The following is a 26,562-nucleotide window of genomic DNA, read 5'->3' as shown; positions in this document are numbered from 1 at the left end:
TTCTCATCACAAGAAAAATAATTTTGTAACTATGTATGGTGGATGTTAACTATTATTATAACTGTTATTGTCCGTGAACATTTCACAATATATACAAATATTGCATCACTATGTTGTACATCTGAAACTAGTGTAATGTTGTGTCAATTATATTTCAATTAAAAAAGAGAGGAAAAAAAGAAAGAAAATTGAGTTTAAGGTTGCACAGCTAACAAGAGGCAAAGCTCAGAATTCCTAACTGCTATATACATTTTTATTCAGAGTAAATGGTTACTTAGGGATATAGGAGAAATACTTGTAGACTTCTTGATTTTTACAGTTTCTGGTTTGTAACCAAGGAGAACTTGTCTGTACTGGGGAGTTCTTGTGAATATAGCCTAACAGCTCTTCATTGGGAGAAGCGATTGAAAAAAATCCATTAATCTTCCTTTCTACTTCCAATCCATCCTATGAACTGGATACAGTTGTTAGATTACAGATTACATTTTTTAAAATGTGGATTTTATTTCCAGTTATAGCTTGCAAATGTAAATTATTATGAGGGTGCCTGCAAGCCACAGTATTATAGTACTTCATGAATTATGATAAACCATAGTCATGTTTTGACTAGTCATGTTTTGACTAATAAAGGATCACAAAGTACTCATGTAATTGTTGTTTTATGAATTATGTCAGTAATTGTATCATTACAGTGTCTGGCCCACAGTAGGCACTTGATAAGTGTCTGTCATTGAATGAGTTGGGTTGGTTCAGTTTCAAGTAATAGAAGACTCAACTCAAAATTATTTAATTAATGAAGACATTTATCATCCTCTTTGATAAGAAATCTGGTGTCCAGAAGTTCTGCAGCTCAGTAAAGACTTTAGTGAACTATGCTCTTTCCATCTCTTTGCTTTGCATTCCTCAGCATGTGATTAAATTATGACTATGCTCAATAACTGAATCCAACTCAACCAATTAGGAGATCATATATGATCTCTCTTGTATGTTTATAGCTTCCAATTTATATATTTATATATAAATATAAGTAATTTTCTTCATTTAGCAAACTTACTGAGAGTCTAATTGGACTCATGTATTGTGTTGATTGTTTTATTTATTGAAAATTTCTTGAGGAGGGTGCATTGATTGTGCTAGACCTATAATCAGTGAGTAATTTTGATATATTTTGGGTTTGTATGTTGTTTGTATAAATTAATTTTCTATGGGGAGAAGAGGAAGAATTAGGAAATAAGGTATTTATCTCTATGAGGGTTTCTCAATCTCCATCACTGTTGACATTTTGAGCCAGTAATTCTTTGTTGTAGAGGCTTCCTGTGCTTTGTAGGATGTTTACCAGTATCCCTGGCCTCTACCTACTAGATGCCAGTAACATCTCCCATGTGTGAAAACCAAATATTTCTAGATATTGACAAGTGTCCCCTAGGGAGAAAATTGCTGCTCCTCCTCCCCCCAGTTGAGAACCACAGATCTATACCAAAACTCTCCAATTTTTATTTTGAAAACTGTAATCCAGAGTTTAAGAGAATCCTGAAAGTAGATACGAAACAACCACTACCATGGCTTCTATAGAAATTGTTCTGTTTTGAGTAGATATTTTATAATAAGGAAGAAAAGATTTTGGTTTAGGAGCCTATTTAACGTTCTGGGGGAAAAATCTTGTGACTAGTTGTATTTACTCTGATAACTATAAATACACTTAGTTTTAGACATTGATTAATTTTTCTTTTATTAAAGTATGGTTGATTTACAATGTTGTATTAGTTTCAGGTGTACAACAAAGTGATTCAGATATATATATAGATATAGGTAGATAGACATTCTTTCTCAGATTTTTTTCCATTATAGGTTATTGCAAGATATAGTTTTCTGTGCTATACATTGGTCCTTGTTGTTTATCTATTTTATATATATAGTAGTGTGTATCTGTTAATCCCAAACTCCTGTTTTATCCTTCCCCACCCCTTTCCCCTTTGGTAACCATAAGTTTGTTTTCTATGTTTTCTATGTCTGTGAGTCTCTTTCTGTTTTGTAATTAAGTTCATTTGTATCATTTTTTAGATTCCACATATAAGTGATATCATATTTGTCTTTCTCTGACTTACTTCACTTTATATGATAATCTCTAGTCCATTCATGTTGCTGCCAATGGCATTATTTCATTCCTTTTTATGGCTGAGTAATATATATATATACCACATCTTCTTTATCAGTTCAGCTGTTGATGGAGACTTAGGTTGCTTCCATGTCTTGGCTATTGTAAATAATGCCGTATGAACAATGGGGTGCATGTATCTTTTCAAATTTGAGTTTTTGTCTTTTCTGGATATATGCCCAGGAATGGGATTGCTGGATCATACAGTAACTCTATTTTAAGTTATTTTAAGGAACCTCCATACTGTTCTCCATAGTGGCTGCACCAATTTACATTCCCACCAACAGTGTAGGAGGGTTCCCTTCTTTCCACACCTGTCCAGCATTTATTATTTGTAGACTTTTTCATGATGGCCATTCTGACTGGTGTGAGGTGATACCTCGTTATAGTTTTGATTTGCATTTCTCTAATTATTAGTGATGTTGAGCAACTTTTTATGTGCCTGTTAGCCATCTATATGTCTTCTTTGGAGAAATGCCTATTTACATCTTCTGCCCATTTTTGATTGGGTTGTTTGTTTGTTTGTTTATATTGAGCTGTTTGTATATTTTTGACATTAATCCCTGTAAGTCTCATGTTTTGCAAATATTTTCTCCCATTCTATAGATTGTCTTTTCACTTTGTATATGGTTTTCTTTGCTGTGCAAAAGCTTATAAGTTTGATTAGGTCCCATTTGTTTACTTTTGCTTTTATTTCTTTTGTTTTGGGAGACTGACCTAAGAAAGCATTGCTGTGATTTATGTCAGAGAATGTTTTGCTTATGTTCTCTTCTAGGTGTCTTATGGTGTCATGTCTTCCATTTAAGTCTTTAAGCCATTTTGAGTTTGCATTTGTGTATGGTGTGAGGGAGTGTTCTAAGTTCATTGATTTACATGCAGCTGTCCAACTTTCCCAGTACCACTTGTTGAAGAGACTATCTTTTCTCTGTTGTGTATTTTTGCCTCCTTTGTTGAAGATCAATTGACCATAGGTGTGTGCCCTCTATTCCTTTCTGTTGATCCATATATCTGTTTTGGGGCCAATACCACACTGTTGTTTTTTGTTTTTTGTTTTGCGGTACGCGGGCCTCTCACTGTTGTGGCCTCTCCCATTGCGGAGCACAGGCTCCGGACGTGCAGGCTCAGTGGCCATGGCTCACGGGCCCAGCCGCTCCGCAGCATGTGGGATCTCCCCGGACCAGGGCACGAACCCATGTGCCCTGCATTGGCAGGCGGACTCTCAACCACTGCGCCACCAGGGAAACCCTACCACACTGTTTTGATTGCTGTGGTTTTGTAGTATTGTCTGAAGTCTTGGAGAGTTATGCCTCCAGCTTTGTTCTTTTTCCTCAGGATTGCTTGGCACTTCTGGGTCTTTTGTGGTTCCATATAAATTTTAGGATTATTAGATCTAGTTCCATGAAAAATGTCATAGGTAATTTATAGGGATCCCATTAAATCTGTAGATTGCTTTGGGTAGTATGGCCATTTTAACAATATTAATTGTTCCAGTCTAAGAGCATGGGATATCTTTCCATTTCTTTGAATCATTTTCAATTTCCTTTATCAGTGTTTCATAGTTCTCAGCATATAGGTCTTTCACCTCCTTGGTCAGGTTTATTCCTGACCAAGGAATAAAATAAAATAAAATAAAAATATTTTGTTTTATTTTTTTATATGATTTTAAAAGGGATTGTTTTGTCAACAAAAGAAAAAACAAAAACCACATGATCATCTCAATAAATGCAGAAAAAGCATTTGATAAAATTCAGCATCCGTTCATGATAAAAACTCTCACCAAAGTGGGTATGAAGTGAACATATCTCACCATAATAAAAGCTATTTATGACAAACCCACAGCCAACATAATACTCAGTGGTGAAAAACTGAAAGCTTTCTTGCTAAAATCTGGAACCAGACAAGGATGCCCACTCTCACCACTTCTATTCAACATAGTATTGGAAGTCCTAGCCATAGCAGTCAGACAAGAAAAAGCAATAAAAGGTATCCAAATTGGAAGGGAAGAGGTAAAATTGTCATTATATGAAGATAACATCATACTCTATGTAGAAAACTTAAAGACACCACACAAAATCTATTAGAACTGATAAACAATTTCAGCAAGGTAGCAGGATACAAGATTAACATACAGAAATCTGTTGCAGTTCTTTACACTAACAATGAAAAATCAGAAAGAGAATAATAAATTCTTTTTATTTTCTTCCAGCATATTATGACAACACTATATTTCATAGAGTTGTACCTGGTTTTATAGTCCAAGGGGGAGATCCTACTGGTACAGGGACTGGTGGAGATTCTATCTATGGAGCCCCATTCAAGGTGAGACTGAATTTTTTTAATCTTTTTTCAAGTCAGCTTGGATTGCTTAATCAAAAATGATTGTGCCCCACAGAAGAAAATGAATTTTACATTAGTGCACAAAATCGGGTCTATCGTATATTTAGGATTATACAGAATAAGAGCAGCACTTACCCCATCAAGCATTCTTTCTAAGTTGTCTTGTCACAAAGTTTTATGCCAGATTGAATTCAGATGGAGCTAAAGGTGGTAGTGAGGAACATGTGAGTCAGAAAAAAAAGACTATATAACATATTTCCCGATATCTGACTGTATCTGATCTCGGCAACTTTGTATGTGTAAAACATTTCTAGAACATTGCATATGCCATCCTATTTTAAATCATTTTATTTAACACTATAGAATTTATATTAATCTGCTTGAACTGCTATAACAAAATACCTCTAACTGGGTGGTTTAAACAATAGGAATTTATTTCTCACAGTTCTGGAGGCTAGGAAGTCCAAGATCAAGGTGCTAGCAGACAGTTCTGTGAAGCTTCTCTTCCTGGCTTACAAATGGCTGCCTTCTTGCTGTGTCTTCTCATGGTGGAGAGAGAACGTTCTGGTGTTTCTTCCTCTTCTAATAAGGGCACCAGCCCTACTGGATTAGGACTTCACTCTTGTGAAGTCATTTAACTTTTTCATCTTATGGGCCCTATCTCCAGTACAGTCACATTGTAGGTTAGCGCTTCAACATATGAACTATGAGAGGACACAATTCAGTCCATAGCAGAATTCATTTTAAATTTTACACAATAGACCTTTGTAGCACAAAATGTATGCCGTAACAAGAAATCACAAGGGGAAACAGAAGGAAGAAGCAACATAAAAGTTAGAAGAGGTGTGGTTTTTAATCAAGAATAGGTCAGTGCTTTGTTAGCTGCCAACATAGATCTAAAAAGAAAAAAAGAGTTAATGTCATAATTAAGATATAAAGGATAGCAGTGGGTTCAAGTAAAAGCTAAAAGCTGGGTTATTTATTAATCTGATGGTATCAATATTATGTTCTTTTAATGAGTAAGCATCAATAGCTCTTAAAATATGTGAATTTTTTAAAACTTCAAATTTATACTAATAAGATAGAGTGTCTGGAATTTCCTTTAGTTTTATACTGGGTTACTGTATGATTCTTGAGAAAAATGCTTGAACTGTTTGCTTTAATTTTCATATGATAGTGGCCTTAGAGCATGTGAAATGGTTATAAAAGAGTCTCAAATGTCACTGTTAGACTATTTTATATTTTACAAAATTGAGATATCTCATTATTTTAGAGCCTCCATCTGGTAGGAAGCAATCCTTTATTCTATTATTTGATTTAACAGAATAGCTCTTTGTGACAATTCCTTTCTAAATTGAAATTTTTGCTTATTATATTCAAGTAATACAGATATCTTGGTAAGTTTTTCAATTAGGTCATTTTTAATACAGTATCCAGAGTTATGATACTTTGAGTTCAAATCCCTTGAGATGAATTTATTAAGGAAACAGAACTTCCTTTCTGAAAAACATTGATTACATAACATGGCTATATTATAAATGAGTCCAGTATCAGGTCTTCTATTAACTAAAAGACTAATGTATATGTTATGTAACCCTACCCTAGCAAGAAAACCACCTTAGAATGGCTTGCTCCTGCTCTTTTGAAAACTGTCAAATGGAACCAGTGCCAGATCAGAGAGGATTCAACTTAGGACTTTAAAAAACACAGTGAAGCACATAACATAATCATACTAGATTCCTTGAATTAAAAAATAAGAAGAAAACAGTTGTTTCATGACATTTAGAATGGGGTCAAGAAGGGAATAGTTGAAGACTCTGTAATGATTCAAAAGTAGTTATCCTGGAGAAAAAAAATAGAAGGTTCTAAAAGCTTAGATGGCTTTGAGGGATGAGAAGAATAGGGAAATGACTCAGAAATCCATTCCCCTTGAGTACCCTTCCTCTGTGTAAGTAGTAAGCTTTCCACAAAATAGGCTAAATTTGTGGCTGAGTATATTTAGAAGATACTTACAGGCTAGTGAAATTTAATAGAATTGAAGGAACCATAGATATTGGATTTGATTACATGTGAAAATCAGTTAAATAAAACTACAGCATTTTTGGTTAGAAGTTGTATGGGACCTTGCTTGTTAGCTGAAATATGAAGGGCCTTATAACTGAGGACATTCACTAAATCTTTTTTTTTTTAATTCTTCAGGATGAATTCCACTCACGGTTGCGTTTTAATCGGAGAGGACTGGTTGCCATGGCAAATGCTGGTCCTCATGATAATGGCAGTCAGTTTTTCTTTACACTGGGTCGAGCAGATGAGCTTAACAATAAGCACACCATCTTTGGAAAGGTTCGTGTCCAGTTATCTTAGGCTTCTATGATATATATGATCAACTTATCTAAGAGCTGCCTTCATAAAAATATTCCCTAGGATATTTATTTATTATTTCTAAAAATGATGGAATACTGTATATTCCTGTTATAATAAGCTATGAGGAACCACCTGAATTTTTGTGTGTGTTTTTCAAACAAGTCATTAGTTTTAACTTTAAATTTTTCTGTTTTCTAAAATTGTATTAATGGTATTATTAACTATTATGTCACTCAGCTGATACTGTTTTAACATTTTTAGAAAGACACCTAGGTAATAACATTTAGGAGCTTAAAGTTTATTTTGTTAATGATGAATTCCCTTCAGTTTAAAGTGGAACTTGTGTTAACATTAAAACTTTTTAAAAATATATATATTTATTTATTTATTTATTTTTGGCTGCGTTGGGCGTTCACTGCTGCGCCTGGGCTTTCTCTGGTTGCGGCGAGCGGGGGCTACTCTTCGTTGCAGTGTGTGGACTGCTCATTGCGGTGGCTTCTCTTGTTGTGGAGCACGGGCTCTAAGCACGCGGGCTTCAGTAGTTGTGACTCGCGGGTTCTAGAGCACAGGCTCAGTAGTTGGGGCACATAGGCTTAGTTGCTCCACGACATGTGGGATCTTCCTGGACCCGGGGTCGAACCCATGTCCCCTGCATTGGCAAGTGGATTCTTAACCACTGCTCCACCAGGGAAATCCCAACATTAAAACTTTTAACCTGAAATATTACTTTGAACAATACCTATTTAATCCTGCTTACTTTAACATCATATCAGAGATTATCATTTCCATAGAATTTTCAATAGTTTTCTTTAAAAGGGATTCTGAAGATTTTTTTTTCTCATGCTCCTCCCTTTTCATAAATATTCCAGTATTTTCCCAGATAGTTTTAAGTCTTAGGCATGTTAGACATCACTAGTGCATGAGCTCCCTCTGCTGGTTCAATAAGAATGGTTTCCCCCTATCCTAGACAAAAGATGAAAAGGGAAAGAACACACTTACCACAACTTGAAAACTGGTATTATTTTACAACTTTTGAGAAATGTTGAATAAGAGGAGTCATGCAAAAAACATGCAATACAGTATTGTTGCTTAATACTTAACAACGTGGATTAAGAAATATGCATTGGCACATTTGAGCCACTCCAACACAGGTTGTCTGATGTTCACAGATTTTCCTTCCTGTTATTTACAAAAAATAAGTATATAATAAAATGAGATTTATGTTGCCATTCTGCACCATTGTTTACAATTGATGTTATATTACTTACACATTAGAGACAAAGTATAGCCTAGTGGTTACAAGTCAGAATGGCCATCACTGTTGGCCGTATAACTTCTTTGAACTGCAATTTTCTTATCTGGAAAAGCAAGATAATGACAGTACCTACTTTTAGGATGTTTTGAGGATTAAATGAGATAATGTCTTTTTTAAAAATTCCATTTCTCTTTTATTTGATATAACTTCCAGGGCTTAGAAGTTATCTGGGTTATATTACTCTTTCGTATCCTTAATAAAAGTAAAACAAACCAACAGTGGAATCATTGGATGTTCTGTATAGGATGCCCTGAAATATGTATTTGGCCCACCCTAGCAGACACGGGCTGACCTCTAAAAACAATCAACTTTATCTCTTTGGAGAATGCCTTTAATAATGTCTGCAGAGCACTTACCACATTGTTATTGTTATTTGCTTGATCTACCCTATTCTAAAGTATAAATTTGTTTATAATGTTTGAACAAAAAGTAGTCATTCAGAAGGAGGTTATTTGGCATTATATTTTTAATAAAAATTGACATTAAGTATATATTGGAAATTTCTCAAAAATCTTACTGAGGGATTAAACTTCATCAATGCCTTTTTCCCTTAGGATGATGTTGCTTTTTTACACTATTTAATGCATATACTCTTATATAACAATATGAAATTCCCTTTCAATTATTTAAAAAATATTTTCAAAAGTCCTCCCTTATTTCAAAGAATGAATTTAATATTTTTCAATTAAATTTTCTTTTTTATTTGATAGATTACAGGGGATACAGTATATAACATGCTGCGACTGACAGAAGTAGACATTGATGATGAAGAAAGACCACGTAATCCACACAAAATAAAAAGTTGTGAGGTAGGAGCATGATTATTTTGAGATACATTACTTAAATTATCACTTAAGAGAAATTGATTATTTGTATTGTTAAATTATCAGATGAAATTAACATTACTACTTAGATTTTATCTCTGTAAATTAGTCACAGTTTCTGGTTAAGAATTTTTTTAATTGAAGATTTCGAATTCAAAGATGAAACTTCAGCTGGTAATCCAATGAGTGCAATACTCGACTCATAACGGAAAGCTGGATGAATTAGGTTTATTTAGCCCAGTGAAGTGATATCTTAGGTAATTTAAGAGTAATTCTTCATTGAGGAAGCAAGGACCTTAGAGCATTTGATTTGGAGTCAAAATACCTGAGTTTGTCTCTCTTACTATATATTATGTTTTCTTGAATATTTTTCCCTTTTGTAAAATAGGGATAAAATACCTTTTACTTAATAGCATATGGGATTACTGGGAGAATCCAGTGAGGCCATGTAAGTGGAAGTATATATCATTATGCTTGTAGTGGTTATGTGAGGAAAAATTATGGACACTAATGGCAACATAATTAAATATCGGTTTTAAGTTTTTGTGAAATTTTATAAAACTTAATCATTTTTCAAAATATTTCTTTCCATAGGTTTTGTTTAATCCTTTTGATGACATCATTCCAAGAGAAATAAAAAAGCCAAAAAAAGAGAAACCAGAGGAGGAAGTAAAGAAATTGAAACCCAGAGGCACAAAGTAATAATCAGAGTAGAAAGATTTTCTCCTCAGCTTGAAAAGCAACACTGATTCATTTAGTTCACTTTATTTCCTTTAGTAACAATTGTTTAGTAGTGAGGGGGAGGTCAGTTTGGACCAAGAGGTACTATCTAAATTATACTGTGTGTGTGTGTTTTTCTAAATGTACATTTCTTATATTCAAATACAGTATATAACTTTAAAAACTTAAGGTAAATAAGTATTGTCTTAGATGTCCATATGAAATCTGTGTTAAAAAGTAGGTAAATATTTATGATCACTACAAGACTTATTTATGTAAACGAGTTATTGAGAAATTTTTTTTTGTTTTTTACTTGTTTTTCCATTAATATATGCTCAGGATAAAGAGCTTGGAAAGTAAAGTATGAAGGATATAATGACCACATGGTTACATTATTTAACTTTTCACTCTTATTTTTTGGTGCTATTAAAATAATCTTATTATAAATATATTTAAACATAAAGCTGTTTCTGTATTCTGGATTATTTCCTAAGGATAGTTTTCTAAAAATAGAAATTTCTTCTTTTAATAAATTTCAGTAATTTGTGAACAATATTCTTTACATTATTAATTTTGTCTGTTTTATTAAAATAGATATCAGAGAGTTGGATTTCAACTTACCCTTTTACTGAACTGTAGCATCATATTAGGGATTTTATTGTACTTATAAGTGTTAGAGTCAGACAGTTTTAAGTATAATACTGCCTACCCCAGTTATAAGAAGCAAAGTTTATTAATCTTTCTGAGCTTCAGTTTCCCCATCTTTTAAAATGGAGATTTATAATACAACACCTGGTTATAATGAAGATTAAATGAGAAGGGGAATTTGAAAACACCCAATAGTGTAGGTATTCAATATATATTCATTTCTTTTCTTGATATCCTACAATGTAAGTAAGTTAAGTCGCTGTTATTAAACTGTCAAATATGAGCCAGACACTTTAATAAGCAGTTGATATCTTGTGGCAAAATAACTTCTTATACAGCTTTATATTTGATTTCCTTTTATTTTTAATTATTTATTTTAACTAATTTATTTCTGGGTGAAAGGTCACTGTCACTATATTCAGATATAATATTCCATAACTGTGATTTATCTTGACAACAAGCCCAAAAGTTGGATGTTTTTGTTTTTAATTCATAGCAAATATAATAGGGATGATGTGGTAGTTACTGATTATATCTAAGTTTTGAAATGAAATTCCTCTTTTGTGGCCAAATCTTTTATTTTTCCAATATTTGAAAGGAGAGTTTTAATAACTTAATATTTATCTTCCTTGTGATATATTAATTTGAAGGCTCAAAAAAGACAAACTTTATTTTTCTTCCCATGTACCATTTGGTTAGCTAAATTTATTGCTTTTTTTGACAATTTTGTTTAACTTACTAATTTTAAAATATTAAGATTGTTTTGGCAGACACTAGATAAATTGCTTCCCATTTGTAGTACTCTCAGAGCTATATGTTTATTAGTTTTTTAGAAATCCCCATTTTGCTCACCAGTTTTGATAAATATAAAACGCTTTAATTATTTCTGTCATGCTTGACTTAGTGTATTTAATGGTTCTATTGCTTTGAAAGTAGGATATTTATGTTTTGGTTTTTTTCTTCCTAAATTTTCTTTCTTTAATTCTTTTTTCCTTTTTTTTTCTTTATTTCTGATCAGAAATTTTAGTTTGCTTTCATTTGGAGAGGAAGCTGAGGAAGAAGAGGAGGAAGTAAATCGAGTTAGTCAGGTAAAACTCTTAATTTGCCCTTTGTTCTGAATTATAAAAGTGATTAGGGTCTCTATCTCATTTTTTAATCTCCTGCTATACATAGCACAGCATGTTTTACATGGTACACATTCAGTAAGTGTTCATTGAACCAATTCATAAAATGATTTGTGGTCCGTAATATTTGCAACTTCTGAGATGATTTGAGATAGTTTTTTTTTTTAATCTGACATTTTTAAAAATCAGTTACAACTAGAGTTAAAGAATGATTTAATTTTGTGATTCAGGTTTTAATTATGCTTGGTTTAATTGGATTGCTAGATGATTTAGTAATTATCATTACTGTAATAAACAGTGATAGACCAAAGCTCATATTCATTTTAGCATCATTTACATGTATTTAATCGTTTCATTAATTCTCATCACAGCTCTTTAAGATAGGAATTATGATTCCCATTTTACCTATGAATAAGTTAAGGTATTAATAGGTTGTAATTTGCTCAAAGTCACATAATAAGTAGCTAGAGCTGGGAGTTGAACCTACATCTGTCTCACTATAAAATCCATGTCTCAAGATTATACATTGCCTCCTGTCCTTTATCCCACCAATGCTTGCCATAGGCCTTTAAGTATGGTTTTCCTCAATATCAGTTTCATAACAGTACTCATTGCTGAAACATCTACAGTGCCCCACCATTGTTTAAAGCAGTGATTCTGACAAATATGCCCCAAGAAAATCATCTTCAAGGGTTTTTACTGCCCCAAATTTTCGTATGTCTTTTTTCTTAAAAATTAGTGAACACTGAGACCTACAGGATAAGATTCAAAGTCTTTACTGTAGTATGTAATTAAAACTCTGTAACCTAGTACTACCTTACTTGCTTGATGTAGTCGCCTATTTCTTACTGACACTTATAATAGCATCGACTTAAAAGCACATTATTTTTACCCTTGTCTTTACTTCTTTATCCACTTGCTTCCCTCATCATTGAGCCTGGTTTTGGTAGGCTAATATTGGGCATATAGTAAGCACTCTATTTATATCCCTTGCGTTAAAACTGAATTAACATGGACATATATAAGAAATATTTAGTCTTTTTTTTTTTTTTGCTGTCTTCAGCATCCTTGATTGATCTATTTGATACCATGGATTCAGTTACCACATGTATACTAACATTCTGAACTCTAGTAGGAGACAAGACCAAATATTTCTTCTGGGCTCTTATCCCTCACTCTGAGTTGCCTTTAGGAAACATCTCTATTTTAGATACCAAAATTAAGTCCATCTTTACATGAAAACCTCCTTTTCCTATTCCTTATCAACATCACCAATCACTCTGTCACCCTGGTATCTCAGAAGTCATCATCAGTACACTAGTCTTATATTATTCATGATTCAAATTTGTCCCTAATCAAAATGAAAGATTCACTATATGTCATGATCCTGCAGGTATATTTGTAAATGGAAAAAATCATGAATGTTAGATTTGGGAATTGCCAGGATTCCCTTTCACTGACGTTTTGTGAAGATGTCAAGTTTCCTTGCATATCCATGCCTTCCCCAGTGTCCCCCCCACCCCTTTTTTTCTTCTGCTTGGAGTGTGTGCTCTCCTTCATTAGGCTAATTTTTATTTTTCCTTTTAAAATTTACCTCCATTATTAACTCCTCACTACCTCTACCTCCCTCCCCAAGACAACTTTCACCCAGGCTGAGCCATCAAACACTTGTTATACTGCATTGTAATGATTTTTTTCTTATCTGTGCTAAGTATTTATTTTATGTAATCTCTATAACAACCATGTGGTATGGATGTTATTATTCCTGTTTTGTAAATGAAATCAATACTGAGATGTTAAGTTGCTTGCCTAAGACTGTGTAATTAGGAGGTTGTGGAATCAGAATTTTGACCTCAGGTTTCTATAGCTATTAAAGTGTCTAATGTGATTTTGAATGCTGCAAAAGCTGCCTCCTTCTAAAAGGCTGGCAAGAAGTTTCACTGGTAGCACAGCATTCTGGGGTGGGGGGCAGCTCAATGCAGTCGGCCCACTGCCCTTCCCTAACTTCCGTAGGGTCTTGGATAGTACTAAGTTTAGCAGCCTTGTAGAGCAAGTGTGGGCAAAAGGAATTTTTCTGTCAATCTTTTGTTGAATTAAATTTCTGGCCTAAAATAACGTTTGTGGACAATTACTTTGAGATTGACTCTACTAGGAAATTAGTTTGAATTTTTTCTATTGGTAGCAACAGCATGTCTTAAATGTTTAAAGCATATCTTCCTCCTGCTGCTTACTTTTGCACAAAGTAAAAAAAGAAAAAAAAATAATGTTTAACTTCTACTGAATTATAGTGAACTGGATACTCCAAAAGCAATTTGTGTTTGCTACAAGGTTGAAATGTGAAAGATACCACTGTAGATAGTTCTAGCTTGCTTTTTATGTTTGCTCTTAAACCTGTAAAACACTTTAAACAGTAGAAAGACCAAGTAAATTCTTTCCTCTTTGCCAAGAAAATTGCAACCCACAGTCCATTATCAAATAAGTAGGATAACTCTAGTATGGAGTTACATTTCTCTTGTCTGACTTTTTAATTGAGGGCACTCTGTGATAAAATTATCAAATGTTTGTTTCAGACTCTCAAATCTATATCTCTAGGCTGACTTACTTTTCTTTTCTCCAGCTGCCTACTAGACATCTCTATATTTAAATATCTCACTTGTTACCCAAGCTCTAGCCAAGGCTTAATTCATTATCTTTTCTTCCCAAACTTCTCCCTGCTCTGTGACTTCTCTTTCTAATTCCCTGGTATCAGTGCCCCCTAAAGAAGAATTTTAGATTTAGTTGACGTTTTTCTTATTTTTTTTCCTTGCACAACCAGTTAGTTGAACTGTTCTACCAATTTTTCATCCATGCGTATCTCAAATCTGTTTTTTCTTTTTAATTTATTTTACTATTACCCTTGTTCCAGGCTTTATTATCTCTAGCCTGGGCTGCAGCCCTAGTCTACAGACTGGTCTCCCATCTCCCTTCTCTTTTTTCCCTTCCACTCATTACTATCAGAATAGTCTTCCTGAAGCCTGATTAAGATGTTATAGTTGCTTTCTGTTGACTATAGAAATAAGGCCAAATTCCTTGGCCTATTATTTCAAGCTTCTTCTTTCATGACTCCCCTTTGCCAACTCTGTCCTTTAGTCTAATGCTTCTTAAACTTCCTTAGTAATAAAAAAATCACTTGTAGTACTTTAAAAAAAATTAAATTAAACTTGTAGTACTTTAAAAAAAAAATCTGAATCAAAATCTCCGAGGGAGAAACCTGAGAATCTGTACTTTTAATGAATTCACTGGAAATCTTATCTGGGAAATGTAGGAAACACTGTGTTAACAGATCTGAAATATTTGCTGTTCTACATATATGTCTTGTATTTTCCTTTTTGTGTGTCTTTGTTCATGTTCTTTCCCCTGCCTGAAGTGTTCTATCCCACTTCTGAATGTTGAAGTCATATTTATTTTCAACACCTAGAATACTATCTTTTCTAACTGTCTTTTCCAGTTTTTCTTAATCTTTTCTTTTTCTGATCTAACGTCTACCTTTCTTGTGATACTTATATTTTGCTTTTAAGAACATTCTTTTTGCTTTATTACACAAGAAATGTATGACTGTGTTCTTGTTGTATAGGATTCAAACATTATACCCTTTTCTTTCTGCCTTATTAATTTTGTAGGGTCCTAGGCTGTGAGCTCCTTCATGGTAAACTTTGTGTCATCTTTGAGTGGCAGTGTGTTGCAGTAGAAATAGCATGGATTTGGGATCATACAGACTCATATTGGCACTTCACTTTCTATAGATGGTCTGCGACCTTGAATAACTTAGTCTCTCTGAGTCTCCATTTGCCTTTGTAACATGGCAATAATATGTACCATTTACAGTTGTGAAATAAGGATATAGATAGTCCTTATTTTGATACGTCACGCAATCGAAAAATGGTTTCAAAAGTCAAATGTCTTAAACTGTATACTCTATGTTATAAATTGTGTATTTTATTCTCAGAGAACTAAAGAATATCAGTCACTAATATGATCATGACTATCACGCAGAAGCTGCTGCCCTCATACTCAAGTAGTCTAGAGGGCTAGTGAGAAACTTCACCAGTTCAGCTTCCTGAGGGAGGAAGCCATAAGCACAGCACTGCGGTGCCCTTCCTGAGCGCTCCCACAGGGTCCTGAATGGTAGCTTGAGCAGCCTTGGAGAGCATGGGTGTATATCTGTACATCGTGACCCACCAACAGTCCACTCTCCACATGTGAGTGGGTCTTGAAGCACCATGCAGAATCTTTGGCCTACCTAATTTAGCTGTTTTGTGTGTTCATAAAATGGAGTCATGAGTAAGTTTAGCTTGAGAAAAGAGAGCAACAATAAGCAAAAATTGTTGAAATTTACTGGCTTCAAAGGACATTTCTCTAGAGGGCATGAGATAAATTCTAGAGAGAACAGAAATGGGAGTGCATTTTGTTTATTTTGCTTTTGTACTCTTCTTCAGACTATAGGCATCCTTCAAATACATTTTACCTTTTGGGTAAAATGAAACTTTGGCCAGAAAAGGGAAGGCTAGCCTGAGTATTGGAAAAGTGTGACCGAATAATATATTTTTTAAAATTTAACCTTACTGTTTTTAAGTGTAAATAACTAGAGCCAAAGTCAAGTCAGTGTCTTTCACAATGACTGAGAACAATTTGCAGTTTCAGTGGTTGCATGAAATTAAATATTTCTAGAGGGCTTGCAAATAATTGTTTCATTATTCATTTGCTTATCAAGTTTCTTTTTCCAGTGACTCCACAGTGTTAATCTTTATTCCAGAACCTAACATCACAAGTTAATAATTGGTAAAGTCTGAATTGAGGCTTTACTTTATGTGGAAGTAGAAATGAGATAGAGTCCCCTCTGGTTTATGGATTATCAGCGTGGGATTACAGACACTGCTTCACCCCACTCATTATTCATGACAAGGTACCTCTCTCCCATGGGTTAGCTTTCTTTCGTTATTTATTTCAGTATCTTTCTACTACCTGATAAAATCTCTTTTAGAATAATAGAATTTTATAGCTCAAAGGGATCTAGTCCAACTTCCTTTCTTTATAGATGAGGAAACTGAGACCCTGATTAAGTGACTGGCCAGACTGACTTCATTTCCTCTTTGATAGGATTGCCTGATAGGAAGATGCCATAATAACATATCTTGAGTTCAGGAAAGCACATTGTCAGAGTCTCTCATGATATTCTGTGGACAACATGAGGAAATGTGATCTGGGAGATAGTACAGTCAGATGGATTTATAGCTGATTGAATACTTCTGCCCAAAGAGTGCTTTGTTGTCAACCTGTGCCTGATTATTTGAACTAATAAGTTAAAATGTAATAAGAATACGTGTATATTCTGTACTTTAGTTTCATGAAGTCAGCTGAATAGGTGTAAAACTTAATAGCCTGTAAGCCCTAGTTGAATTACTAAGAATGAAGTCTCTGGAATAAGGAATTTAACATTCTTTGCATTTTGGGGGATCACATTTGCAGCATTTTGTTCAGTTCTGAACACATTTAAGAAGGATACTGACAAACTAGATGTATCCAGAGGAACAGAGGGTCATGAGGAGGATGGGGATGATGCCAAAAAACATCTTACTCGGGGAATGCTTAAGGACTGGATATACTTTGGTGAAGTAAAAACTAAGTGAAAATGTGATCCTAGGCTTCAAATATTTGAAAGGTTTTTATCTGAAGATCCTCCCCTTCATAGTGCTTTCTTAAATAACAGTTTCATTCAAATGTCTGTATTGGTTTAAAGTTCACCCCTGAATCTTTGTGTATGACTTAAATACAAATGTCAGAAAATATTTTTCAAGTAAAAGCTACAATCAGACAAGTAGTTTTCTTGAGGCAAGTTAAATGGTAGGTCCAGTATAAAAGTATCTCAATAGCTAAATTTGAAAATAGTGATTAATTTGTGCCACATTCACATTGATACACAATATTTCTCTTACTACAGTATATGTTAGCATTTTAACTTCAAATCCAAAGTTATAAAAAAGCTATTTTCTTACCCAGAAAAAGGTGTACCAATAGACAAATGCATCACTTTTGAGAATAAAGAAGGTCTTTGTCTTATTCTCATTTATCCTGCGAAATTTAAGTTTCCCCAAAATTTGGGAGGTGGGTTGGGCATGACTTGGAGAGTGCTGCTAAGCCATTTGTAAAGAGCTTGTCAGAAGTGTTAAATAGTCCCTTTTAAAAAAAAAAAAAATTTATTTTTTGGCTGTAGTGCATGGCTTCCGGGATCTTAGTTCCCTGACCAGGGATTGAACCCGCACCCTCAACAGTGAAAGCACAGAGCCCTAACCACTGGACTGCCAGGGAATTCCCCATTCTATTTTATAAAATGTTTTTGCCCCATTAAATTGTATTAAACTTTGATTTGCTTATCTTTCTAGTTGCTTATATTTAATTTTTTTTAATGTTAATATATTTGTAATCGTTTCATATTTCTGCTGTAGCAAAGTACCGTAAATTTAGTGACTTGAAGCAAAACAAATTTAGTATCTTACAGTTCTGGAGGCCAGAAGTCCAAAACAGGTTTCACTGGGCTAGATATCGAGGTGTTGGCAGGGCTGCCTTCCTTCTGGCGGCTCTGAGGAGAATCCATTCTCTTATTTTTCCATTTTCTAGAGACTGCCTATATTCCTTGGCTTATGACTCCTTCAACTTCAAAGACAGCAATAGCAGGTCAAGTCTTTCTTATCTTTCATCATTCTGCACCTGACTCTCCTGCCTCTCTCTTTCTTATAAAGACTCTTGTGATTACCTTGGACCCACCCTGATAATCCAGGATAATCTCCTCATCTCAAAATTCTTAATTTATCTACAAAATCCCTTTTGCCAAGTCAAGGAACATACAGATTTTGAGGATCAGGAAGTGGACATCTTTAGGGGCTGTTACTCTGCCTACCAATTTATTTGTATCTAAACTAAACTGTATGGAATATTCCTGATAACAGCAATTGTTTGTAGTTCATTTTTAGTTCTAGAAGGTACAACTAGGATTAGTTGGATGGTTGAAAATTACACAGATTCTTTTTTTCTCCAATTAGAGAGTTGTCCAATAATAGAAGCCATTTAAAAAGGAGTGATTTTCGTGTGTGTGTGTGTGTGTGTGTGTGTGTGTGACTATTAAGCTCCTTTCAGGTGTGGAGACACTGGTTGATAGTCAGCAGTAATGTCAAGGAGATTCCTGCATTGTGTGGAGACTAGATTAAGTGGCCTGTAAGATCTTTTTATTCCCCCCCAAACTACTAAGTTTTCTGGTTCTGTGCTAAAGGTCACAGAATGTAATAGGGTTCATGAGAGAAACAGTGTGTGTATATATATATATATATATATATACATACACATACACACACACACATATAGGAGAGGGGGAGAAGTAGAGATTAAGATTGATAGATTGCTTGAGCGTTAGGAATTGGCTCATATGTTTGTGGGGGCTGGCAAGTCTAAAATCTGTAGAATAGGCCAGCAAGCCGGAGACTCAGGGTGGAGTGAATGTTAGTCTTGAGTTCAAAATTTTCAGGCTGGAAAGTCAGGCATAAGTTTTGTGTTACAGTGTTGAGGCCAAATTGCTTCTTGCTTGGGAAAGTCTTTGCTCTTAAGGCCTTCAACTGATTAGACGAGGCCTGCCTACATTTTGGTGGATAATCTGCTTTACTCAGAGTCTACTGATTTAAGTGCTAATCACATCTAAAAAAACCTGTTTCATAGCAACATCTAGGCTGGTGTTTGACCAAACAACTTGGGTACCATAGCATAAAATTAACCATCACACAGAGATAGTTAGAGATTGAGACTCAGGCCTTCCCACTTCTTGACCAGTGTTGTTCCTCTGTACCACTATGCCTCTTGCTTTCTTTCTTTCCATTTGTACTCTGTTTAGTTCCCACTGTTTCACTGCCTCTATGTTCTTGGGTGTGAAGTGGCAGATAATATAATTTTCCCACATCCCCTTTGATGTTCATTTTCAGATTTGCTTACAGACAGTTTTGAATTTACTGTGGCGCTTCTTACATTGTGTTCACTAAATATATTTAGTATTTTGTTCATCCCTAAACTCTTTAATGAGCCAGCTGCTTTTATGTAATTTTTTCAAAAATTGTTTTAAAATATATTAGGTGTTTCTTCTTCCTCTAAAATTATTGTTACCTGATGGTATAAATAACAACCTTAAAGTAGGTCATTCAGAAAGCGTAGGCATGAAAGAGAAATATCTGAATTCATTTTTATCCTCTTTGAGACTATCGCCAATTTCTACAGCTCTTCCACAATTTGTTTTCTCTGCCTGCAGGATTCAAAGTCTACTGTAGTAGGAAGGGACATCTAAAAAATGGCTTTTGATCATATATTTCTATGTTAATTTAAAACAATTAAAATTTGAAATGGTAATGATTATTCAGATTAATTAGTTTCCTTCTATTGTACAGTCTTATTTAAAGTTAATGTAAGACAAGTTTCTTTTTTTCCCTTTAAGCTGGTTTAAGTTTTGGGAGATAAACAAGAACCCATTTTTTAAATGTTAATTAAACTAACAATTGTAAACTAACATTTACAAGTAAATGAAATAGTAGAGCTTGTTAATGGACCGAGAGCCTGGAGACCTGAATTCTAATCTTACTCCTGTTATTTATTAGTGCAGCTCTCATTTTCTGATATGTTACTAAGAGGCTGGACAAGAGGGTCTGAGGCCAACTCTGGCTGTAATGTCTTTGACTGTGACTCCCATGAGGGAGGCACATGGGGAGAATTAATAAGGGACTATTTCTTAGAATAGATGAAAATAAACATTGATGGCTGAAGACACAAGAGGAAGAAATATTAGGAAGGAAAGCATGAAAAAAAGATATTCAAGTTTTATTCTAGTTGAGGTCATTTTATATTCACTTGTACACTTTTGTACATATCTCGTTTAGTTCTCTCGTATGAAGTAAGCAAGGCTGCTATTATTATTTCCATTTTGTAAGCAGAATTTCTGAGGTCAGATGAGGTCACTCTCTTTCCTCAAATGGTATACGTTTTGGACTAAAACCCATAGAATTACTGAATACTAGATTTTGAAACTCATTTGGTCCAACTCTTATCTTCTTTTCCTGTGTTTTTTCTACTATACCATCTTCTGGTTTTTGAACAGTTTTCATTGTTAGACAAACATCAAGTAATTCTTTGATGTTTTGTCTTTTTATTACTCCTTGGTTTGTGTAAGGTTATGGAATTAGAAATATATTTTAATTGCATAATTCAGATTCTACAACTTTTTAAAATTACAGATAATAGTATCTTTAGATTAACTGAGAAGAGTTTTTGTTTTGCCTTTTGAAACTAGACTATAAGGATGTTTAAACTGATTAGGTCTTGAAAATGTGGGGTACTCCATGTTAATACAGAAATTTAAAATTCCATTTTTTTAATAAATTTATTTATTTTATTTATTTATTTTTGGCTGCGTTAGGTCTTCATGGCTGCACATGGGCTTTCTCTAGTTGTGGCGAGCGGGGGCTACTCTTCGCTGCGGTGCGCGGGCTTCTCATTGCAGTGGCTTCTCTTCTTGTGGAGCACGGGCTCTAGGCGCACAGGCTACAGTAGTTGGGGCACACGGCCTACAGTAGTTGGGGCACACAGGCTTAGTTGCTCCGCGGCATGTGGGATCTTCCCGGACCAGGGCTCGAACCCATGTCCCCTGCATTGGCAGGTGGATTCTTAACCACTGTGCCACCAGGGAAGTCCCTAAAAATCCATTATTTTCATCATGGAAATAAATTTCAGAAAGTATACATCTGCCTTAAAGTAAAGCCTGTCAAATTTAGAAGTCTGTTCCCAGAGCTGTTAAACAGTCAAGAATGGGGCTAAAGGGAAAGAGGTATTTTTACCTCTCTGTATCTGACATTTAAAATTTTTAATTAACACACTTTGTGATGAATTTTTCAAAACAAAATGTTCCTTCAAAATAGAAAGAAATTTTCGTTTCTTCCTGTCAACTCTAACTTCATACTCTTCACTCTTACATGATTAGTTGAGGGGTGGGGATGGTGAGCAGCTTTCCACCTCGAGATACAAGGTATAAATTTGAAGTTTTCATACCTTGTGGTGGAGAAGTTTGTAGGATAGTCTGCAGCTCTGAAACCAGGCCAGTTCTGGGTCCATAGGGGCCTCTAGGAAAAGAAAAATGGATTTATTATATCATTGTGAGACAGACCAGGATTTAAATCCTAGATCCTATACCACTAGCTTTGTGACCTTTAGTAAATCGCTAATCTCTATAAGTCTTTATTTTCCCTCTGTAAAATGGGGCTAATACTGCCCACCTTATTTACTTTCATTTGGGGACAGGAGGAATTGAAAGGTGGGAATATTGTACTGTAGCACAGTGCCTGGCACAAAGTATATATTTAATAAATTAGAATAATAGTAGTAGTAGTTTTTTTAATAGTTCTACTTCTTATATCTTACTATGTCTTGTTTCCCTACTAAAATATAAATTTATTGAGAACATGAACGTTGAAATTAAAGTATTTAATAAATATTAGGTCATTGATGAATATTGTCATACATGCAAGGCTCTTTTACATATGTTAAATAGCACCTTGTAGGTGCTCTCATCTGGTTGCTTGGGTACATTTTTAAAGTGATTCTGTGCAGTATAGACAGTATATTTGAAGAATAATAGTGTGTGTTTATTTCAAATTACTTTTGTGATCTATCTGCTAACTTTTAATATATCGGTCAAAAATTAATTAGTGGTAAATCACAATGAGGGTTTAGTGTTTGGAAATAGTAATCAATAAACTTATTTTTAAGGATATATCACTTTTTGAAAGAAAGATGTTTCTAAAATATTTTTAGTCAATGGGAGAATAAGATTGCTATTTATAAAGCTTTTGTGTATACTCAAATTTTCAGGAACATATATCTTTTGCTAACCACATTATATCAGTACTAGATTTTTACGTACATGTGTTAACTTGTCCTTTTGGAAGACTATTTTTTCTCCACTCATGATTATATCATACATTCCTTTCTAGAGCATGAAGGGAAAAAGCAAAAGTAGTCATGACTTGCTTAAGGATGATCCACATCTCAGCTCTGTTCCAGCTGTTGAAAGGTTAGCATGGTGCTAGTGTGATCCTAAGTTCTTATTGTCTGGCTCAGATCATTTTCTTGCTTCCTTTGTAGTAAACAGTTCTCATAAGGCAAATTTTGTCAACCCAACCGAAAAACTAAAGCATTTTGATAATGGCGGTAGTAGAGCTACTAGCATAATGGAGAGAATCACTCTAGTCATATTCACTCTCCTTGCTATCTATCAACCTCTGCTGAACTAATTAAATTTAAAATTAGCTGTTAAACTTTTAAATCTTGGGATAGTTTGAATACTAGGAAACTGTCTGCTTTAACAATTTAACGTTTAATTGAAATTTTCTTTGCTAACTTTTTCCTTGCATAATTTTTGTCTCAGAATCATGAGTAAGCAAATCAGATTTGAAGGGTTTTGTGAAGAAGTCACCACATTTTGGGCCAATTCACTGAGTATTATTCCTTACATATTTCAGGAGTTATCAGAAAAATTTTGTTGCTTCTCTTTGATGAGGGAAGATGTCTTACTGTTAAATATAATTGCACATGATTCACTGGGCCAGAGTCTCAAAAGGGGACTAAAATACTATTGTACTCACTATTGTAGCTCATTTTTTAAAATTCCATATTAAAACAATCTTTTCTTAATACCTTTTATTTGAAGGATTTGGCTTCTTCAGCCTGAATACGTCAAGCCAATAGAAGAAATTGTTGTCTGCAGCCTTTTGTTCATGAAAATAACACTATTGGTTGTTTGCTTTTTTAAAAAAATTCTAGTGAATTTGTATTTGTGCTAATGGAGCATACCTTTTATTCTATGTATAAAAACAACTTCCCTTTAGAATGTTTCTATTTGCTCTACAATGCCATTCTGAAATTCCTGTGTTGAAGTGTTTTTGAACTATTAATCCCAGCAAAATATTCTAAATTTTTGGATAATTGAATAATTTTGTTATTTTCATTTTGAAGCTAAAATTTGTTTTCCTTATTTTTTTGTAGTGAAAAAGGGGATGCAGCAGGAGATTCAGATGATGTGAGTATTAATTTTAGTATAAATATAGTTGAACAATTTATAGAAAATTCAAAATCTTTACAAATGATTAAATTATTTTTCCTAAAAGGTAGTATGTATTACCTTTTATAATTATATATGGAAATTTTTGAAAAAAAATTGAAAGATTTGAAAAATATTTATTTTGATATTGGAATTTTCCTTCATAGTATGTGTGTGTTTCCTTACAAAATCAGAATCTTACATATGAATTTCTAGCCTGTTTCTCCCTGTCACATAACATAACATGAATACTCAAAATTTAGATGTCATTGATTTTATTTTGTTATGATAAAAGTTTAAAAGTTTAAATGTTGATGCATGATATCCTACATGATGTATGGAAAATACTTGGATACCAGTCATTTATGGTAGTTTCCTTCTTCATACACACATTTTGGAAGATTCTCTCTCTCAAGACTGTAGTGACCTTTCTTCATTACCTGTACTGGCTATTAAAGCTGATAAAACAGAAGGCAGAGTTTCCTTTATGTATGAGAGATCAAGTTTTTCAAGTCATTCGTTTACCACTTTATATAAACACCCGTTGATCTGTGTGTTGTACAGTAGGAAATACATAACTGTCCATGCAAGAACACAGCTTCATCTATTACCATAGTCAAAAGAGAGGATTCTCTCTGACTATATATTATAGAGAAATGATGGCTATCTAACCTGGTCAAGAAAACCTTCCGGGAAGAGATGATGCTGTGTTGTGTCTTATAGGAGAATTAGGAGTTAACTAGATCAGAAAAGGAACTGGTGAAGGGTGGGATTCCTCAGAGAACAGCATATGCTAACGCATGGTAACAAGGAGAGAGTATACCTTATTTAGGAAGTACAAGCTAAGATTAAAGTTTGAGAAGGAACCTGCCTTGTGAGGAGTAGGGAAGAAGAGTGTTAAAGGTAGAGGGAACTCCATGTACAAAAGGCTCTGAAGTAGGAGAGTTTGATGTGTTCCAGGAGCTGAAAGCAAACCAGTGTGACCAGAGCGTCATGACAGGAGGGAGAGTGGGTGAGGTTGGAGTGGGAGGAAGAAGCCAAATATTACAGAGCGTCCTGGGCTATGGGGAGAAGTTTGAATTTCATCCTCAAAGTAATGAGAAACAGCTGAAGGATATTAGTTAAAAGGAAGAGTATATGGTCAACTTTGCATTTTAGGAAGATCACTGTTGGCAATATTAGAGAGGACAAATTAGAAGAAATAGGCTGGAGTCAAGAAGATCTATTGGGAAGCTATGGCAGGAGGAAAGCTTGATAGAAGACCACAGGTGTGAGATGGGAGAGAGATTTGAAAGAGGTCTAAGAGGTGACTGATTCCATACTATGAGGTGAGGAAGAAGGAGGAGTCTAGGACAACCACAGGGTTTCTGATTTGGGCACCTTGTTAGATGGGTACAAAAGATAGGTGGGGAGGGCTTCCCTGGTGGCGCAGTGGTTGAGAGTCCGCCTGCTGATGCAGGGGACACGGGTTCGTGCCCCAGTCCGGGAAGATCCCACATGCTGCGGAGCGGCTGGGCCCGTGAGCCGTGGTCGCTGAGCCTGCGCGTCCGGAGCCTGTGCTCAGCAACGGGAGAGGCCACAACAGTGAGAGGCCCGCGTACCGCAAAAAAAAAAAATAATAATAAAGATAGGTGGGGAGAACAATGAAAAATAATGTGCTTAATAATGTGCATTTTGAGATTCAGATAACTTGGAGACATCTGTGTAACATTAATATGGATCTGGAAGATAAGCTCAAGGCCTAATGTAAAATTATGTTCTTATGGTCTTGAGGGAGTGAGGTCATCTAAGGACACTGTATGGTTTTTAATCTGTTTTGTGTCCCAAGATCCTTTGCAATCACTAAGACTGCAGACCTTCTTCCCAGGAAATATATTACATCCACAAACAAAATTTTATGAATTTGCAGGGCATTTTTTTTTTATATATCTCCTGAGGACCAAGCATGGAAGACCTAGGTCAGTGGTTATCAAGTTTTAAGGCTAAAGAATTTCTTAAACATCTCATTGAAAACACTCACAATTTCCATCCCTAGAGATCTGGTTCAGTAATACTGAGATGAGGGCTAGGATTTTACATTTTTAGAGCCAATCCATGTTTTATAGCCTGAGGACTAGACTTTGAGAACCACTGCTGTAAGGTCCACAAGCCTCAAGTTAAGCATCCTGCCTCACCATGACTCACCTGGTTAGGGAATCACAAGAGAAAAAGATCCACTTGGGTAGTTTCTTCCTTCTCCTTCTCTACCCTCTTCCCTCCCTCTCTCTCCTCCTTTCTCCCTCCATTGCTCGCTCTCTTGATGCTGGGAGCTATTCTGGAAGTTGAAGATTTAGCAATAAGCAAAACAATCCAGAATTTTAGTTCTAATGGACTCCTTTCTCTGATTATGGGAGAGACACAATAATCACATAAATAATTAAAATGTATAGTATGAGTGATAAATGTTTTGAGGCAAAATAAAATAGGGGAGGGGAATAGAGAGTACTGGAGGTGGGTGGGCAGCTCTGCCATTTTATTCAGGGGATCAAGAAAAGTGTCACCAAAAGGGTGGCATTTGAGCAGAGACCTGAAGGAGATGAAAGAGTCAGCAATGCAGACACATGGAATAGGAGAGTTTCAGGCTGGAGAGAAGAGCAACTCCAAAGTTGGCTAGTGTTGCTGGCCTGGAGTTGTAGGAGATTATGTCAGGGAGGTCCAGATTGTGTAGGGTTTGAGTGAGTTGGGAATCCACTGGAGGGTTTTGAGCCGAGGAGTGATTGCTGTGACTTAGATTGTAGGAAGAAATATCAGTTTCTCTACCTCCACCTCTTTTACTTGCATTAATCCCTGGGTGAGGTCAGTATGCTGGCCAACTGCCTCCAAAAGCCACATTTCCTACTGGGAAGGAATAGGAATGTAGATAGACAATATCCTGGGTG

At 34.9% G+C, this 26,562-nt stretch overlaps 1 protein-coding gene across 1 annotated transcript in view; it reads left to right on the top strand.

Moving 5' to 3' along the window:
* Window positions 1–3,553: 3,553 nt before the first annotated feature.
* The window catches only part of CWC27 (CWC27 spliceosome associated cyclophilin), a gene marked incomplete at its 5' end in the record, with an annotated part of 209,582 nt that continues 186,573 nt past the window's right edge, over window positions 3,554–26,562 (top strand). The window contains 8 exons of the mRNA XM_079701607.1: window positions 3,554–3,569; window positions 4,362–4,474; window positions 6,692–6,835; window positions 8,882–8,980; window positions 9,590–9,693; window positions 11,382–11,451; window positions 22,539–22,618; window positions 23,590–23,623. Of these exons, the coding sequence (XP_079557733.1) occupies window positions 3,554–3,569; window positions 4,362–4,474; window positions 6,692–6,835; window positions 8,882–8,980; window positions 9,590–9,693; window positions 11,382–11,451; window positions 22,539–22,618; window positions 23,590–23,623 (660 nt within the window). The remainder of the gene's footprint in view (window positions 3,570–4,361; window positions 4,475–6,691; window positions 6,836–8,881; window positions 8,981–9,589; window positions 9,694–11,381; window positions 11,452–22,538; window positions 22,619–23,589; window positions 23,624–26,562) is intronic.

This window comes from Hyperoodon ampullatus (genome assembly GCF_949752795.1).
Source record: "Hyperoodon ampullatus genome assembly, chromosome: 4".
In the NCBI taxonomy this organism is placed as follows: domain Eukaryota; kingdom Metazoa; phylum Chordata; class Mammalia; order Artiodactyla; family Ziphiidae; genus Hyperoodon; species Hyperoodon ampullatus.
The sequence above is the reverse complement of the archived record's forward strand: the minus strand, read 5'-3'. Positions and strand labels throughout refer to the sequence as shown.